At 40.6% G+C, this 19,620-nt stretch overlaps 1 protein-coding gene across 3 annotated transcripts in view; it reads left to right on the top strand.

Moving 5' to 3' along the window:
- The window catches only part of spata6 (spermatogenesis associated 6), a 99,667-nt gene that overhangs the window by 16,160 nt on the left and 63,887 nt on the right, over positions 1 to 19,620 (top strand). For all 3 annotated transcript variants that reach the window (XR_011961156.1, XM_072574257.1, XM_072574258.1), the window contains exons 3-6: positions 507 to 555; positions 667 to 708; positions 6,654 to 6,778; positions 18,404 to 18,484. Coding sequence is in view for 2 of the 3 variants with exons in the window: in XM_072574257.1 (XP_072430358.1) it covers positions 507 to 555; positions 667 to 708; positions 6,654 to 6,778; positions 18,404 to 18,484 (297 nt within the window). In the remaining variant the exon portion in view is untranslated. The remainder of the gene's footprint in view (positions 1 to 506; positions 556 to 666; positions 709 to 6,653; positions 6,779 to 18,403; positions 18,485 to 19,620) is intronic.

Raw genomic sequence — 19,620 nt, 5'->3', positions numbered from 1 at the left:
ATTTCTGTTTGCTTTTCATTTTAACAACATCTCACAACAGTGCAACGCTTTACAAATTTAATGAATGGGAATCAATAAGAATGTTTGGAAATGAGAAAGATCAATGTTGTAAGTAACAGAGAAACATTTTCTTTGCAACAAACAAACATCACTAATAATCAAGATCAGCAGTAAAGTAAAGGGTTGATAAAGTGTTAGGCAAAATTATTCTAATCTAGAATATTTAATAAACATGTGTATAGTATGAGTTAAGTTAATCTCAATTTTCTTTTCCCAAATATAGCAGTTTGCTCCCCCAAAGTTGTTGATATTGATCATTTTAACAAGTTCCTTTCAGTTCAAAGCTTAATCCATTCGTACATAGTCATTGTTTTTCTCTAAATCATCATCATTAGAAGTTTGATTAAAAGTAATCTTTGAATTTTATGTTTTCTAACATTGAGCAATTATTTCCAAGTGATGGTTCTTTGTTTTTGATTTTTATTTCCTGTGTTATGTAAATGCAGAACTTTCCCGAAGCCATGAATCCTGGGGATGTCGCAGACATTCTGGAAAGTAAGACCAGTATATCAGTAATTTTGTTTTTGTATTTACACATTTGCATCTCCAATACTACTGTATTATAATATCAGTATTAATATTATCTTGTAATTCCTTTCTTCACAGCGGATACAACAAAATTTGAATTAATACAGCTGACTCCACCAGGTACCATCAAAATTTGTGAAAATATCATTGAGTTCACCTGTCTGTTTTGCTTAGTCAAAATATGTTTTCTAAAGATTGCTACCACCTGGTAAAGTGCCACTATTATTTAACATACATTATAATATACTGTTTAGTTTGATATCTGAAAGTACATTTCTCCCTCATAAATTCAGCACAAAATAATGAAGGGAATGTGGTAAGTAGAAACACAGGCACATCCCGGGTGTCGTGTTAACAATGTGTTATTTTGTGAATATGCATGAAGTTTCTTCATATTTAGGAGTGAAAAAAAGATAGAAAACACATGAAGAATCCTGAAATAGAAAAAGGAAAATTAAACTACTGTACCTTTATGCCTCAATGAGCTTATCATTTGAGTAGGTGAGTAGTAGACATCAGGAAGACAGCAGATAATTGCCCAGTCTGTGCTAAGATCTGAAATTGCAGTAAAATGTTATAATTGGCAACAGAATCACAAGATTAAAAGAAAATCAGTGTGTTCTCAGTTTTGGTTGTGTAAATGACTGCTTGACATATATTGCTAAATATAGATTGAAACTCCATTTAAAAAAAAATATTGTGAACCATACACTATCAAACCAGAGGTTAAAGGGGATATTAAATGACAGTAGCTATCTGTGCAACCAGATCCCTGAAAGTAGTTAGGGAAGAGAATTCAAGGAATAAAATTGACTTGAGACAAATCGGGGTGGTGGGGGAAGGCGATCTAATTAACTCTGTGCTTACTCTTAGGTATGAATTCTTGCAAAATGAATGGCACAACCCTCATCATTATGGTTGGTACTCAGCACAGGCAACAGAGATCTTGCCCATTTGCTGGAGAGCTGGATAGAGTCCCATGTCACCTCTTTTTGTGAAGTCCCACTGAATTAATTTACCATCAATCATTCAAGTGTCTGGCCTTCTGCAGGATCAAGGACCCCAGGGCCAGACATGAGCATTTCTAGCCAATTAGAGGCCAACAGCTGCCCGGGAGTGGTGCTGCACTTTGATTAAGCACTGTTCCTTTAAATGAGGGACCCCCCCACCCTAAGAGCTTGTATTGGGGTTTCCCATGTCGCAATTCTTGAGAATGACTTTAAATGGGAAAATGTGTTGGTGAGAAAACATGAGGAAAGGTTTGACACTTAACCTCAAGCATGAAGAGAGTCTCAAAAATTGAAATTGTTTAAAAAGCCACCTGCCTTCTCCATCTCCTTTCCCACTTGATGCTGATGTATAGTGTACAATTTTCAAGGCTGTTTCAAGGAATTTCATCTCCTACACTATGCTTAGGTGGCTAAGCTATGTGTAAATATCTTCAAGTTATTCAAGCTCAGAAACATGTGGCATCTTCCAGTATGAATCAGGGGACAGCAATTCTTTTAACAGTTTATATCTTTTGAGCTTTCACGCATAACAATTCCCAGGGCATATAGAAGAGTACAAACGCCCATTAATTCTTGAAACATTTGAATCGATTGCTGATGCAACTAAACCTAGGTGGTAAGGTAAATCCAAAGAAAGAACCATCAATTGGAGTTCCAAAAACTAGAGCTGAGCCAACAAATGGCTGAACCTTCCCACCTTCAGTCAGTGTTTTTTCAAGTGAGACTCCTGGAGCTTGATGTGTTATGGCTCAAGGCAACGTTTCTCATGCAATCTTCTGCTTTTCATCTCATTAATTATGCAGCTGGGCTTTGTACTACCCATTTTATGGAATTTCACAGCAGGAGAGTTGGAGATGCTTACCATTGCTGAGATCTTCTGGCATTCACTCTGTTGGACCATATTTAAAGTCCAGCTGCACACTACTTAAGACCAGAAACTGTCCCTTACACTGTGGTGCTGCAGTGTGTCTATTCCTAGCCTCTAGATCTCCATGACCCAGAAGGGAAGTTGGCTCTCTGGTTTGCTAACAATAACCTGGAGGTTCTAGTGGATTGGGTGGGGCAGAGTAGAGCAGTGATGTAAGCTTGCTGATCGGCCAACCAGCCAACCTGGACCATGAAAACAACCCAGGTCAATGTAGTGATCCAAATAAAACACAATTCGTAGCAGTGCAGAGAGAAGTTGAATGATCACCTGTGTTCTGCTAGATAAGTGCCAGCACCTTTGCTCTGCTACTTCACACTCACAGCGCCAATACTCGCTGTAACTCTGCGAATGCGCACATTTCTTACCAAGGTTCGCAGACTTCAACTTGCACTATTTGCATGCAGCACATCTACACATCAGCTCTCATTTCCTTCAGCCTTCCAAACTATAAGATGTGCATGGACCTCCTCCCTTGCTTTCCAGAGGAACCACGGGTAAATCCCATTTGGCCCAGGGGACTTATCTACTTTCACTCCTTCTAGAATTGATAACACCTCTTCCTTACCAACCTCGATCCTTTCTAGTCTAATATCCCATATCTCATTCTTCTTTTCTACAATATTCTCCATTTCCTGAGTGAAAGTAGATAAGAAATATTCATTTAGCACCACTCCAATCTCCACAGGGTCCACACACAACTCCCCACTTTTGTCTTTGACTGGCCCTATTCCTACCCTAGCCGTCAACTGTACAATTCCATAAAAAGTTGGTTAGGCCACGGCTAGAATATTGTGGTAGCTCTGGAATCTACATTATAGGAGGGATATGATTGCACGGGAGAGGATATAGAGGAGATTTACCAAGACTTTGCCAGGGCTGGACAGTTTTAGTTATGAGACGAGCATGGATAGACTGTGGTTATCTTCCTTGGAGCAGAAGAGACTTGAGGGGGACATGATTGACATGTATAAAATTACAGGAAGCATAGAACATTGCCTGGGTCTCTGTATTATTAATCCAGTAATAATACTGAGCCATTTGAAATGCATCTTCTTGTTGTCACAGTCGTATTTCCCACTTGATCCCTTGGCCTGACTCATTCGAAAAATTGAGGCTAATTCATAATGCAATTATGACTGTAAAGAAGCAGTTATTAGTTGAAAATAAGAGGGTGATTTCTGTGCCAAGTATGGGACTAAATATTTGTTTTGGTCCTGAATAAAATCATAAGTCTTCTGTATTAGGTTGAATATATGTCCACAATCCACAGTTCCCATCCCCTGATCATTTCAATCTTCCTTTATTTAGTCTGGCCAATGCATTTCTCTCCTCGGGCTCATTTATTTCTTTTATCTGCCATCCAGTTAGTTAAATCTTTCACTGAAACCAGTTTTGTTTAAGGTGTGGTGGAGCTGCTAAAATTGCAAAGATCAACTTGCTGCCTGGTAGTGAGTAGTGGGTCTGGCAGAAGCCAAACCGAGCATCAGTGAGCAGGATTATTGTTGAGTAAGTGCTGCTTGACAGCATTGTCAACGATATCTCTTTTATTATTTTGCTGATGGTTGAGAGTAGACTGATGGACTGATAATTGGCCAGATTAAATTTGTACTGCTTTATTGTTGAAGTGCAGCTAGTTCTACAGCTGCAGTCTTCAGTACTGTTACTGGAATGTTGTCAGGCTTGTAGCCTTTGCATTATCTGGTGCCTTCAGCTGTTTCTTGATATCACGTGGAGTGAATTGGCTGAAAACCGATGTCTGTAATGCTAATGATTGTCTGAATGGTGATATTTATCTATTTGTCTGTTTGCCTCATGATTCTGGATCATCTATTTCTACCACTTAACATGCAGTTTAGTGATTAAGGAACTTATGTGTTTTGCTTCTTATCCCTTCACCCTGACACCTACTGTAGCACCTAATTTAGACTAACCTTTTACAATAGCACCTAAGAAACGCAAGGTTCAGGTAGAACATTTTATAGTCATGTACTATAATTCAATTGTGTTAAAATGGATCCTTAAGTAATTTATCACAGTTAAGTCTATCACTTATCTCTGTTAGTAATGTTGCTTCTAAGACAGAGTTTTTGCTTTAAAGCCCACAATTGATGAATGCACAATCTAGACACTTGAAATTATTAAGAGTGCAAAGCAAGACATAACTTATCAGCGTAAGTTGAATGCTAAAAATACTTGGGGACAGTTTAACAGCCAGGACTACTTCCAGTGCAGTGGCTAATATTTCTGTTATGGTTGTGCAGCATCACAATAAAGCAGATTATCTGGTAATTCATTAATTTGCTGTGGGATCTTGCTATCTTAAACTACAACAGCTGGTTGTGTCCCGAAACACCTGTTTACCATTGAATGTCCCAGTTCCCCATCTAGTTGGAACCCTAACCATATCAATACTGCTTATGTCTTGAAAACAGTCGACATTGCAAAAGAGGGTGTGCTGGAGATTTAAAAAAAACATAAAGATAGGTAAATCTCCAGAACCTGATCAAGTGAATCCCAGGAATTTTAGGGAAGTTAGGGAAGAAATTGCTAGGCTCCTAGCATCTATAGGTATGGGTGAGGTGCCGAAGGACTGGAGATTAGCTAATTTCTAATTAAGAAAGGCTGTAAGGAGAAGCCTGGGTACTGTAGACTGGTGAGTCTAACATCTGTGGTGGGTAAGTTGTTGGAGGGAATTCTGAGAGATAGGATTTACATGCATTTGGAGAGGTAACGACTGATTAGGGATAATCAGCTTTGTATGGTTTTGTTTGTGGGCTTTGTACATTGTCTACATGAGCTTTAGTAAAGCCTTTGATAAGGTTCTGTATAGTAGACTGATTAGTAAAGTTAGATCACATGGGATTCAGGGAGAGCTTGTCAGTTGGATACAGAACTGGCTTGACAGTAGGAGACAGAGGTTGATGGTGGAGGATTGTTTTTCAGACTGGAGGCCTGTGACCAGTGGTGTTCCTCAGGGATTGATTCTGAGTCCACTGTTGTTTGTCATTTATACAAATGAGTTGGATGATAATTTAGAAAGAATGGTTAAAGGTTCAGGTCCATAGTTCTCTGGAAGTTGTGTCACAGATAGGATGGTTAAGAAGCTGTTTAGTACACTTGCCTTCATTGCACAGGTCATTGAGTATAGGAGTTGGGATTTCATGTTGAGGTTGTACAGAACATTTATGAGGCCACGTTTGGAGTACTGTGTACAGTTCTGGTCCCACTGTTATAGGAAGGATATTATTAAATTGGAGAGGATTCAGAAATGATTTACCATAATGTTGGCCAAGACTAGAGGGTTTAAGTTCTAAGGAGAGGCTGGATATACTGAGACATTTTCATTAGATTGAGGGGTGACCTAATAGAGGTTTATAAAATCATGAGGGGCATATAAGAGCTGAAATGCAAAGGTCTTTTCTGTAGGGGGGGTTTCAATGCTAGGTGGGGTGTATTTTTAAGGTGAGAGGAGAAAGATTTAAAAGGGATCTCTGGGCCAACATTTTCACAGAAGGTGGTTCATATGTGGAATAAACTGCCAGAGGAAGTGGTAGGTGCAAATACAACATTTAAAATACATTGGAACAGCTGCATGAATAGGAAAAGGTTACAGAGATATGGGCCAAGCTCAGGCAAATACAACTTGTTTAGTTTGGGAAATTTGATTGGCATGGACAAGTTGAACCGAAACATCTGTTTCTGTGCTAAATGACACTGTGACTCTATAAATTCTCACTGTGTCAGGTACTATGTATAAGTAGTCCCATTGTAGATTAGATTACTTACTTACAGTGTGGAAACAGGCCCTTCGGCCCAACAAGTCCACACTGACTCTCCGAAGAGCAACCCACCCAGACCCATTCCCCCTACATTTACCCCTTCACCTAACACTACGGGCAATTTAGCATGGCCAGTTCACCTGAGCACCCGGAGGAAACCTATGCAGACACGGGGAGAATGTGCAAACTCCACACAGACAGTTGCCTGAGGCAGGAACTGAACCTGGGTCTCTGGCGCTATGAGGCAGCAGTGCTAACCACTGTGCCACTGTAATTTTGTCTTTGGTATGGTGCTTAAATGGGAATTTGAGCTTCAAGACCTGATGTCTTCAAAATATTTCTTTGCAGTGGGTGAAACACTGGCTGTCTATGAGCAGAATACCAGGGAGTTTCTTTATCCTGGTCGCAAGCTGACGCCTAGCTATCCAGGGATGGATAGAGAGCTGTTGATGAAGAGATCAGTTGATTTCCCTGTAAGTGAGTATTGATGTGGAGTTAATTCCTAACATAAAATCTTAACATAGATTGCAAAATTCCATTCTATTGACTGAAATCTTTTCTCATAAATCCAATTTTAAGCGATTTAGGAATGAATATACAGTTCATCACGATTAACATTGACACTTGTGCAGAGAGAAAACATTTTGTAACTTTTGGAAATTGCTATACGGTGACAGCTGATCTCCTTATAAAAGTAGGTATATGTAGATGAAGAAAGGAAACAGCGTCAGCTTCAAGAATTCCTAAATCAAATCCATTATGTTAGATGCAAAGTAAAGCTTATTTTACTTTGACTGCAATATTGTCACCCACTGTGCAAATTTAATGTTTGCATCTTATACATTTGATCTTCTGAGTAGTCAAAATCAGCTTTTAGTCATATAACAGAGCAGGAACACCCAGAGGTCAACTGACAGCCTGAAATGACAAAGATGGTTAGAGACAAAAAAACTGCAGTTGCTTGAGTCCAGGGTAGATAAGTAGGAGACTGGAAGAACACAGCAAGCCAGGCAGCATCAGGAGGTGGAGAAGTCAACATTTCGGGTGGAACCCAGGACTTCTCCACCTCTTAATGCTGCTTGGCTTGCTGTGTTCTTTCATCTCCTGCTTGAAATGACAAAGCAGCAACTAAATACTGAATGGTCCCTTTATTTAATACAGATAAAGGACCTTTCCTGTGTGTTAACACAAGGTGTGGATTGAAGAGTTTATTTCTGTGGTAGGTCATGGTGGTGCAGTACCATAAAAAAGTTTTATAACATGTAAAATATTAATTTGCATATTGTGATCACGACTTTAAATAGTTCTCGTGTGTACCATTGATGCTTGCGGAACACCTTGATCAAATAAGTCAAGTGGCAAACTTCGAGCTTGTAAAAAGTTTCAAATCCTTCTTGAAAATACACATAGCAGGGCTAAAAGGATCAAAGGGAATGGGGAAGTGGGAACAGAATATTGATTTGGATGATCATAATAAAACCACAGAGAGGGCTCAAAGGGCCGAATGGCCTACTTGCCTCCTATTTCTATGTTTCTATCCTGCTTACCATATTAGAAGCTTATGTGTATGTTTCATGCCTGACAAACACCTGCAGTACAATCACATTTTTGGTACCACAGTGTCACTTGTTCCCAGACCTGGACAACATTCAGGTTTGCAGGCAGATGTGCCAAATAATATTTGCACCATACAAGAGCCAGCTTAACTTTGATCGTCAATGATGTTACTATTGTTGAATCCCCCACCATTAATATCCTGGAAAGTACCATCAATAATAACTCACCTGGATTAGCCATATAAATAAATCAGAGTTTGGGAATTCTGTGATTAGTAACTCACCTCCTGTACTGCCTGTCCACCATTACAAAACAAAAATCAGAAGTGCAATGAGTCCAGGTCTAGTAACATTCAAGATGTTTGACATCATCCAAGAGAAAACCTGGAGCTTGTGGCACAGAGTTAAGGACATTGCCACTGTACCACAAGACCTCCTTCTCAGTGACCTTCTCGCATAGAACAACAACAGTGCATACATCAAAACTCAACTGTCCAGATATTCCCTTCCAAATCATTCACCATCCTGTCTCTTAAATGCGCCACTATCTCTTCACTGTCACCATGGATGCACCAACACTATATGGTCAACCCCATCTTCTCAAGGCCAGTGGGAGTGAGAACAAATGTTGACCTTGCAGCATCTCTGACATCCCTGAATGATTTTTTTTTAAAATGGTATATTTGGTTTTACTGTTTATTTTCCAAAACAAAAGTAAATAGCCAACATCATGTAGCCCCTTCACTTCATAACTGTCTAATATTGCAGGCAGGGTTTATGTGCTTATTACAAACTGAATGTGTGCTAACTGACATTTAATCAAATTGCTCCATCCATGATCATTAAACATTTAGCCCTAAAATACAACTTGAGACATTCGGAGAAAATAAATGTTTTCTACATGCTCTGCTTTCAATAAAGCAGAAGATCTGTGTTGTGCTACCTTTTAAATACACACTGTTCAGTTATTTGGCTTGATGTTCGTTATTGCTTTGGACTGAATCTCACAACTTTGAGCACATGTTCCAGACATGTTGCCATTTGACGTTGTTAAAAAAGCTCGCCATCAGAAATCTATATTCCACTGTAAGCCAGAGTTTTTAACAATCTGTTCTGAACATCAAGTTACTAACAATTATTTTCACAGATTAGTTGATGCATTGGCATATTTTCCAGATTTCCCCACTCTTCCCTCGTATTCATTGCCCCTGTTTATTTTGCATTTTGTATGTGAAAGATTTACATGTGGGTGGTAAGGAGAGTCCGTTTCTCGGCCTCAATCTTCTGGAGGTGTGACAAATTGGTAGCGAAGTGATAATTGGCAGTTTGAGTCTTTCAAATATTTTTCTTCTTAAAACACCTATCAAGGCTTTTCATGATGTTAAGCTAGGGCCTGATTTAGCACCTGACTATCAAATGTGGCAGAAACTGAGCACAACACGTGTGCATTGTCTGGTGCTCTAGGTCTCCTTTGGTTGAAAGAGTTCACTGGAGATTGTTGAAGAACTGATGAATTTCTTTATTTTTCCTTAACTTATTGCAGAGCCAGACAAAATAGAAAATATCCTGACTGCAGACTACAATGTGGGTCTGTTTTCAAACCATTCCATGAACCAACCCCTCCTCAGCACTCCTGATCAACGCTTATATGAACTTAGCATTCGAACCAGATGATTTTATAAAAAAGGCATTCAAGGGATTTGTCGCTAGCTGGGCCTATATTTATTGTCCATCCTTATTTGCCCTTGAGAAGGTAGTGGTGAGCTGCCTACTTGACTGCTGTAATCCATATGCTATAGGTAAACCCACAATGCATTAGCACAAGAGTTCCAGTATACTAACCCAAGGACACTGAAGGAACGGCAATATATTTCCAAGTCAGGAAGGTGAGTGACTTGGAGGGGAACTTGCAGATGATGGCACTCCCATGTATTTGCTGCCCATAACTTTCTGGAGGGAAGTGATTGAGGGTTAGGAACGTGCCATCTAAAGAGCCTTGGTGAATTTCTGCAGTACATCTTTGAGAAGCTACATCAGCGTATTTGGTTGCTATTTGCATCCGATCTTGGAGTGAGCAACATGGCTGTTTTGGGTACATGTTGCAGATGTATTGTCTATTTTGTATACCTTGTATTGCAAACCATATTTTGCCTGCATTGCTTTTCTAACAAAAGATTTTTAATAATCACATTTGATCACCAAATTAATGACTTATTTTGACAGATTGTTCTGTGTGCATTGAAATATGTTGTTGAAGTGAGTCTAGGTTAAGTACAGGCTGCAGCTTTAAGTGTAAGAAAATTATCATTTTTGAAGATTGTGCCATTGAGATGATTGTGATTGTATCAGCACTGCCACAGTTCAGCAGCAATGCTTTGATGTCTGTGACCTAAGGTTAGCTGGTAGATTGGAAGCTGATATTGTGAAATACTAGGTGCTATGTTGTTTTGCTTTTGATAGACATTGAAAGAATCGATATGAGCCATTCATAGTCATATGATTGACACAATCCTGTACAAAACATGTTAACTATAGTGAGGCATTCATTTGAGACATGACAGAGTTGGCATTGCAGCTTCTTATTGCTGTTTGATCTAAATTTAGTTAAATGTTCATGTTTATAGTGCACTGATGATTAATTTACTATAAGTTGATATAAAATGTTAGACTGCATGTTACCAAATGTCAATTTCGAGGAGTTTCAAGAAGAGTTTCTTTCCATGAGCTCTAGTGAGATAGCTTGTGCAATTCTCCACTGCTCATTTATTATGTATGCACTATACCTCCATGGCACTACAGTCATACTATCATGCACTCTCTAGTGGTGGAAGTAGTCACTGCTCCAGGGTCCTTCTAGATTTGTTCCTCCCATGGTATATTTAGAGCCCAGCTGAGCACTAGGCCGCCAGCCAGGATTAATCCTTTACAGCCGGAATGGGAGGATAACAAGAAAGAAAAGCTGAGGAGGTATAGGTGGCACGGGTGATATTTCATTGGACACAAAGGATTCCATTCATAAATATGTTGCCAGTTTACATCATCACTGTCTAATTAACTAACATTATAACTGCAGCTACTACTTTGTAACTGCAAAGTGAAACTATTGACACTATCTTTAATGCCACCCCATGTTAGAACTCTTTCTGAAGGAATGCTAATCTTTCCCTAACACCCAGTGTAGTGACATCTTGTCATTGTTGAATATGGGAACATCACAGATTTTAAAATCTTCAAACAATTGTTAATCTTAACTTTTATAAAACAACGGGAAAAGTGAAGAAAGCAACAAGCAATAAAACCTGCATTTGCTTCTGAGTCTAAACAGGGGTTGCTTGCCTTCCTACTAACAACATATTTACACTCAATCAATGAAAACTTCACCCAACTCACATCCATTGGAAGTAAATGTCAATTAAATGCTGTCTGGTTTGTTACAGCTGACACTGCACCACTACATCACACTTTCAGTGACGTTCATACTGTTTAACGTCCTCATCTTGCTCCCGAGAAAACTTTTGCCACTTTCCGCAATCTTCAGCATTCCTCACATTCACTCTTTGCCTGTTTCTGTTGTGTAAAGATTATATGGCACACTATCTGGAGGGTACTGCAAGGACCCCTACACCTGTTCAAACATTGGAATCTAATTTTTAGGTGGCCTTTCATCGCCTCCATGATAGCCATTGTGGAAGAATGGGCTGTATTCTATCTCTGATTTTGTCTCAGTTGGAAGTGTAATGGAGCTATCATCCATGGTTGCAGAAGGTAGCCGTAGACTCCCTGCAGCCATCCTTGTAAGGCATCTGGCCTTTGAAATGAAGCAGGGATCCAAGAGTTATCAGTTTCTTGGCAGTTTTCATGCCATGGGTACCTGATATAGATCTCAAAGATGTCATACTGATGATAACAGATGACTTCTATGTTGACCAAATGGAACTCTTTTTTTTCTATTGAAATTGTCCGCCCGTTATGACTGCCTTCTGGGATTATAATGTTGTGGCAAAATGGAGATCTGTCTTAAGGAAGGGCAGATCTAGGTTTTAAATATTCCTGGTTACAAGGTTTTCAGGAAAGCTAGGAAATAAACAAACCGAGACGGGGTAGTGATTTTGGTTTCAGAGATCATTGCAAGGTAAAGAGAATGTTTCAGAAGGCTCAAAGACACTGTGCTTATGAGGTGATTCCAATGGTAACCCCAATAATATTGATAGTGGGGGATTCAGTGATGGTAACACTATTGATTGTCAAGGGACAGTTGTTCGATTGTCTCTTATAAGAGATGGTCATTGTCTGCATTTGTGTGACGCGAATGTTACTTGTCAGCCCAAGCCTGGATATTGTCCAAAGCTAATTGCATTAGAACACGGGGTGCTTTCGTATCTGAGGAGTCATGAATTGTGCTGAACATTGTGCAATATTCAGCCTACTTCTCCACTTCTGACCTTATAATGGAGGGAAGGTCATTGATGAAGCAGTTGAAGATGGTTGGTCCAAGGACACTACTCTGAAGAACTCCTGCAGAGATATCCTGGAGCTGAGAGAACTGACCTCCAACAGACACAATCATCTTCTCAAGTGTGGGAATGACTGCAACCAGCAGAGAATTTTCCCCGACACTCATTGCTTCCAGTGTTACTAGGGGCCCTTGATGCCACACTGAGTTGAATGCAGCCGTGATGTCAAGGGCTATTACTGCCATCTCACCTCTGGAATTCAGATCTTCTGTCCATGTCTGAACCAAGGCTATAATGAGGTTAGGAGCTGAGTGGCCCTGGTGAAACCCAAACTGGGCATTACAGAGCAGATACTGCTTGATAGCACTGTTGATGGCACCTTCCATTATTTTACTGATGATCAAGAGTATACTGGTGAGGGGGTAATTAGCCGGGTTGGATTTGTCCTGCTTTTTGTCTCCAGGATGCATCTGGGCAATTGTCAGGTAGTTGCCAATGTTGTAACTGTACTGGAAGAGCTTGGCTAGCGTCACAATTCTTCAGTTCTATTGACAGAATTTTGTCAGGGCCCATAGCCTTTGCACTATCCAATATTTCTGGGCGGCACGGTGGCACAGTGGTTAGCACTGCTGCCTCACAGCGCCAGAGACCCGGGTTCAGTTCCCGCCTCAGGCGACTGACTGTGTGGAGTTTGCACATTCTCCCTGTGTCTGCGTGGGTTTCCTCCGGGTGCTCCAGTTTCCTCCCACAGTCCAAAAATGTGCAGGTTAGGTGAATTGGCCACGCTAAAATTGCCCGTAGTGTTAGGTAAAGGGTAAATGTAGGGGAATTGGTATGGGTGGGTGCGCTTCGGCGGGTCGGTGTGGACTTGTTGGGCTGAAGCACCTGTTTCCACACTGTAAGTAATCTAATCTAATCTCCAAATGTTCCGTGACATCATGTGGAGTGAATCAAATTGCCTGAAGACTGGTATCTATGATGCTGGGGACTACTGGAAGGGGCCGAGATGGATCACCCATTCGGTAATTTTGGCTGATGCAAATGCCTTATCGTTTCCACTGATTGCTGAGCTGTTCCATTATTGAGGATGAGGATATTTGTGAAGCTTTTTCCTCCAGTGAGTTGTTCGTGACTGCGTGTGCCAGGACTGTAGAGCTTAGGTCTGATTCCTTGGTTGTGCGATCACTTAGTTCTATCTGTCACTTGCTGCTTATGCTCCTTGGCGTACAAGTAGTCCTGTTTGGTAGGTTCACCAGCTTGACACCTTACTTGTAGGGAGACCTGATGCTGCTCTTGGCATGCCCTTTTGCGTTCTCCATTGATCCAGGGTTGATCGACTGTCTTGGTGGTAATGGTTGAGTGGGGGATATGCTAGGCCATGATGCAGAATGTACTGGAATACAATTCTGGGGCAGCTGATGGCCCACAGCACCTCATGAACGCCTAGTCTTGAGTTGCTAGATCTATTCGAAGTCTGTCCCATTTAGCATGGCGATAGTGCCACACAACATGATAGAAGGTATTCTCAATGTGAAGATGGGACTTTATCTCCACAAGGACTGCAGTGATCACCCTTACCAATACTGTCATAAATAGATGTGTATAAAGTTGACAGATTAATGAGGATAGGGCCAAGTATGTTTTTCCCCTCTTGGTTCCCTCACCATTAGTTGTCAACGCAGTCTGTTAGTCTCAGTAATTTCCTGTTTCACTATTCTTTGCTGTTTACCTTTTTTCATTTTTATCTATAAACTTCCCATGTTTTTGCGCAACATAAAGTAACATAGATCCTCTCCTCCCCAGAGTTTTGCCATTCCTTTCAAGACCATTTTTTAAAAATCATAAGTCAAACTCAGTCTAAGGAAACCACTAAAGAAAAGAACTGCATGTGCTGGAAATCTGAAACAAAAACAGATATTGCTGGAGAAACTCAGCAACTGTGGAGAGAAAGCAGAGTTAAAGTTTCAGGTCTGATGACTCTTTTTCAGTTGAGAGTTTCTCCAGAATTTTCTGATTTTATTTAATTTAAAGGACCTTTCTGATCTGTGACACTTATGTCCTTGATTTGCAATGTTTATTTATTTAGTGAGTAAGTGCAATGTTTCCCACTTGTATTTTTTTTTGTTCTATACTTTTATTTTGATAATTTGTTTCATTAGTATTCACGTACCTGAGGTCTGCTGATTGACCTTGGGTCTTTGATTTTGCTTGTGCATGCGCACACATGCTGCCTGAGGTTGTCTACCAACCTTGGGAATTCGTTAACTTCCGAGTCCTTAACTTGGCCATCTTCAGGATGTCTTGCATCCCAGACGCCACATATAGCCTGATCTCAGTCCTATGTGTAGTTTGAATATCTGGGTCTCACCTGGGATTCACCAGCACACTCCAACTGGCTCCTGTTAGTGGCAGACCTGGGTCCCACCCAGGTTGTATACACCTGTTAAAATTATGTCTTTCACTCTGTTCATGCTAAAAGAACTCATAAAGGAACTTGAGTCCCAGGCCCAAGGTTCAGACCAGTCCTATTGGGCCTCTGTTCCAGCAAGATGACTAGTGAGTGAGTGTAAATAAGTACTTGCAAAATGATTGTCTGCTTTCATGGACAGATCTGAATCACAGCACCACTGAAAGGTGAGTATTAACTCCTTATTTCATTTTAAGCCAGATGATACTCAGGTTTCTTTGTTTACCCAGTCATGTTCACATTGTTCAGATTCCAAGTGAGTACACTTGTCTATATTATTCAATCATATTCAAGCTAATACTCATGAGTATATTATCCAATTTCACTATTATATGTCCACATCCCGTTCTGCTAACGTGAACTTGTTATAAGAAAGCTATACAGATCCCAACCCCTCTCCCCACAGTAGTCCCTCCTATTGCCTAAAAAACAAAAGAACTGCAGATGCTGGAATTCTGAAACAAAAACAGAAATTACTGGGAAGTCTCAGCAGGTCTGGCAGCATCAATGGAAAGAAATCAGAAATAACGTTTTGCATTCAGAGACCCTTCTTCAGAACCTCTACTGTCTATTTTCCCTTTCACACTGACAGGTCTGGTTCTTGGTATTGAGGCTAGCTGAGTAAATCAAGTGAAAGTGGGGGAGCATTTAGGGGTCAATGGTTATTGCACCGTGAAGTTTAGGATGATGATAGAAAATAACATGGTCAATCCAAAGTAAGAATAATCAATTGTTAGAAATTTGACTTCAATCGGGCAAGAAGAGAGCAGAGTCAGATCAACTGGAACCAAAAGTGTCAGGATAAAAGGGAATTAATAATTATCTGCCAAGAAGGGCAAGAAACAGGGACTAGCTGAATTACTCTTGCAGAGAGCTGGTATAAACACGTTGAGTTAGAATGACTTCCTAATGTACAGTAACCATTCTGTGATTCTTTGAAATGAGATTGAAATATGACTCTCTACAACAGAAACATAGCAGTAACTATGTATACAATTGGACTTCTAACAGAAATTTTCAATAAATGATATTTTACCATCAGCAAAAGAACATAAATGTGCATGTTTCATCCACCTCAGTCCATATTAGTGCTGCCTCCTCTGTTTCTCTTCAGTAATTGCTTAGAGTAGAAAAGAAATATATTTTTAATTTGATAACTAATATCTATCTAATCAGTTGGTGACCATTGTGCCAGTATCTTATGTAGGCGAAAGTGAAAACTGGAGATCAGAGACAAGATTAGAGTGGTGCAGGAAAAGCACAGCAGGTCAGGCAGCATCCGAGGAGCAGGAAAATTGACTTTTCGGGCAGGAGCCCTTCATCAGGAATGAGGCTTGGAGCTTCCAGGGTGGAGAGGTAAATGGGAGGGGGTGGGGCTGGGGCTGGGGCTGGGGCTGGGGAGAAGGTAGCTGAGAGTGCAATAGATTAGATTAGATTAGATTCCCTACTTACAGTGTGGAAACAGGCCCTTCAGCCCAACAAGTGCACACCGACCCTCTGAGACCATTCCCCTACATTTACCCCTGCACCTAACACTACTGGCAAAGGTGGATGGAGGTGCGGATAAAGGTGATAGGGCGGAGAGGAGAGTGGAGCGGATAGATGGGAAGGTAGATTGGAAGGTAGGACAGGTCATGAGGATGATGCTGAACTGAAAAATTGGAACTGGGATAAGGTCAGGGGAGGGGAAGTGAGGAAACAGGTGAAGTCTACATTGATGCCCAGGAGTTGAAGTGTTCCAAGGCAGAAGTTCTTCCTCCAGGTATCGGGTGGCGAGGGAGGAGGCCCAGTACCTGCATGTCCTCGGTAGAGTGGGATGGGGAGTTGAAATGTTCGGCCACAGGGTGGTGGGTTTGATTGGTGCGGGTGTCCCAGAGATGTTCCCTAAAGCGCTGTGTGAAAAGGCGTCCAGTCTTCCCAATGTAAAGGAGACCACATCAGGAGCAACGGATACAAAAGTGACATTTATGGAACTGCAGGTGAAACTTGGATGGATGTCAAAGGCTTTTTTGGGGCCTTGGATGGAAGTGAGGTGGATGGGGGGGTGGGTGGCGCAGGTTTCGCAATTCCTGCAGTGGCAGGGGAAGGTGCCAGGAGGGGAGGGTAGGTTATTGGGGGGTGTGGACCTAACCAGGGTGGGGGGGGGGGGGAGGGAGGGAAATATATCCCCGGGGTCCGTTTGTAGGTGGCAGAAATGTTGGCAGATGATACAGTTTATTTGGAGGTTGGTGGAGTGGAAGGTGAGAACCAGCGGGGTTCTGTCCTTGTTGCGGTTGGAGGGGTGGGGGATGCGGGTTTGAGGGCAGAGATATGGAACATGGATGAGATACCCCTCATAAATTTTAAGTTGCCACGTGAGGTTACATCTATGAGATTCCTCTTTTTATTTACAATAAAAATGTACGTTTCAATGTATTACTTAAAAAAGGGGGAATCTTGCTGTAGTTTCAGAGGAAACTGCTTCTTTTTACATTTAAAAATGTTAGAATGTTGCATTAGTAATTCTGCATTCTGCAGAAGTTTACCAAGTTTTATAGAGAGCATCTTATATATATATATATATATATTTATATATATATATATATATACACACACACAATAGTAATTTACTGTTGCATGTATTTATGAAAAAGACTGTAAAGTATGTATGTCACCATAATTAATCTGGCACCATTTTAATTACATAAATTATTTTTACAAAGAAATAATGCATACAAAGTTAAGACAAACTTCATTTTTTTGTTTCAACCACACTTCTTGATTTCATAAGTGGCTATAGGATGCCACCTTATTCAATAGCTACCAAAGCTTCCTGATGCCACAAACACCAAGGAAAAAGCTGAAGCAGCCCCGGATCAGACCCAGAATGTTACCTCTGCCAAAGACACTATTTTACCTCTCATACTCCACCTGCTGCCTTACCCCGGAGACTATCCCAATTCCCAAGGACAGGGCACACTCTCTACTTCCAAGGACTGATGGATTGTCTAAATTAAATCCCGAGGATCAAGGAATCATTCACTCTGCCATTGTTGCAGATCCTGCCAAAACGCAAAAGGGAAAGAACCAACTGCAATCCATCAATGCTGGAACAGTTGCTCAAGCCGCGACCACCATGGCCATGAGGAATGGACTGAACAGCTCCCTGCAACCTCTCTCCACCACCACAGCCACAAAAAGAAAAAATGAATTTTATTCAAAAATTAAATGAGGAAAATAAAATATAAAAAAATGAAGGAAGCAGTTAGTCATGTGAGAGGGAGTGGATGAGCTCAAGAACCCGAATACATCCAACTTTGCTGTCTCCACCATCTTGAAATGAGTGATTAATTAGGTATTGGCACCTTGATTTGATGTTTCATTTTAAAGATAACACACCTGACAATGTCACATTGCCTCAGCACTGCACTCAAGTGTGAATCTAATATTCAAGCCTTGGAGCGGCAATTCAAACTTTGACCTTATGATCTTCTGTATTGGAGAAATTTGAATAAAGGGGATAATTGCAATGAGAGTAATGACAGACACTCTGACAATCCAATGGTTTTGTTCTCCTGCATGAGCCAGTTTCAGAAAGAGAGATTCTTGTCTCTGATATCATCTGTGTTTTTTCTGTTTCAGGGTATAGCTCCCAGACTGGAGTTCTCAACAACTTCAATAATAAAGGAATGTCCATATGACCTTCGACAAATAGAAAGTGAGGTGAGCATCCACTAATTTTATTGCAGATAAAATTAAGCTGCTTCTTTGGTTCAATATCACCATGTGTGTTACTAGTTTGATTTGTTTTATAAAATATTGGCTGAGATTTTGTACCATCTGTGTTCAGAATGGAGTAATTTTGAAAAGATTTTATTTCAGTTTCAAAAAATATACATCTAATCTCACCTGTAATAAAGCGTGCTGCTAGAATCTGTATTTTATGTAAAATTACACATGTGGTTTACTATAAATAGCAGGATAGAATGATTTTTTAATAGGACACAATTTTGCAGAAAAATACGGGTGTGATTAAGAACACAAAAATTTACATGGAAATTCATAAACAGTTTGCACTGACCACACATATGTTCATTGTTGGAGATTTGAAATATTTTTATTTAAACCTTTTCTTTCTTAGCGAGTTTTGAGAAGATTTGTAGTTCAGGTTGAGGTTCTGGATGTAGGTTTGTTCACTGAGCTGGAAGGTTCACTTCCAGATGTTTCATCACCCTACTAGGTAACATCGTCAGTGGGCCTCAGGCGAAGCATTGCTGATAATTCCTGCTCTCAATTTGTATGTTTGGGTTTCTTTGGGTGGGTGATGTCATTTCCTGTGGTGGAGTCATTTCCTGTTCTTTTTCTCAGGGGGTGATAGATAGGGTCTAACTCGATGTGTTTGTTGATAGAGTTCAGGTTGGAATGCCATGCTTCTAGGAATTCTCATGCATGTCTTTGTTTGGCTTGTCCTAGGATGGATATGTTGTCCTAGTCAAAGTGGTGTCCTTCCTTATCTGTGTGTAAGGATACTAGTGAGAGAGGGTCATGTCGTTTTGTGGCTAGTTGGTGTTCATGTATCCTGATGGCTAGTTTTCTGCCTGTTTGTCTAATGTAGTGTTTGTTACAGTCCTTGCACAGTATTTTGTAAATGATATTAGTTTTACTTGTTGTCTGTCAAGAGTCTTTCAAGTTTATTAGCTGCTGTTTTAGTGTGTTGGTGGGTTTGTAGGCTATCGTGATGCCAAGGGGTCTGAGTAATCTGGCAGTCATTTCAGAGATGGCTTTGATGTAGTGGAGAGTGGCCAGGAACAGGAAGTGACTTTCCCACAGGAAATGACATCACCAACCTAAAGAAATCC

Source organism: Chiloscyllium punctatum, chromosome 7 (genome assembly GCF_047496795.1).
Source record: "Chiloscyllium punctatum isolate Juve2018m chromosome 7, sChiPun1.3, whole genome shotgun sequence".
Lineage (NCBI taxonomy): Eukaryota > Metazoa > Chordata > Chondrichthyes > Orectolobiformes > Hemiscylliidae > Chiloscyllium > Chiloscyllium punctatum.
Note: the sequence above shows the minus strand (reverse complement) of the source record. Positions and strands in the feature narration are given on the sequence as shown.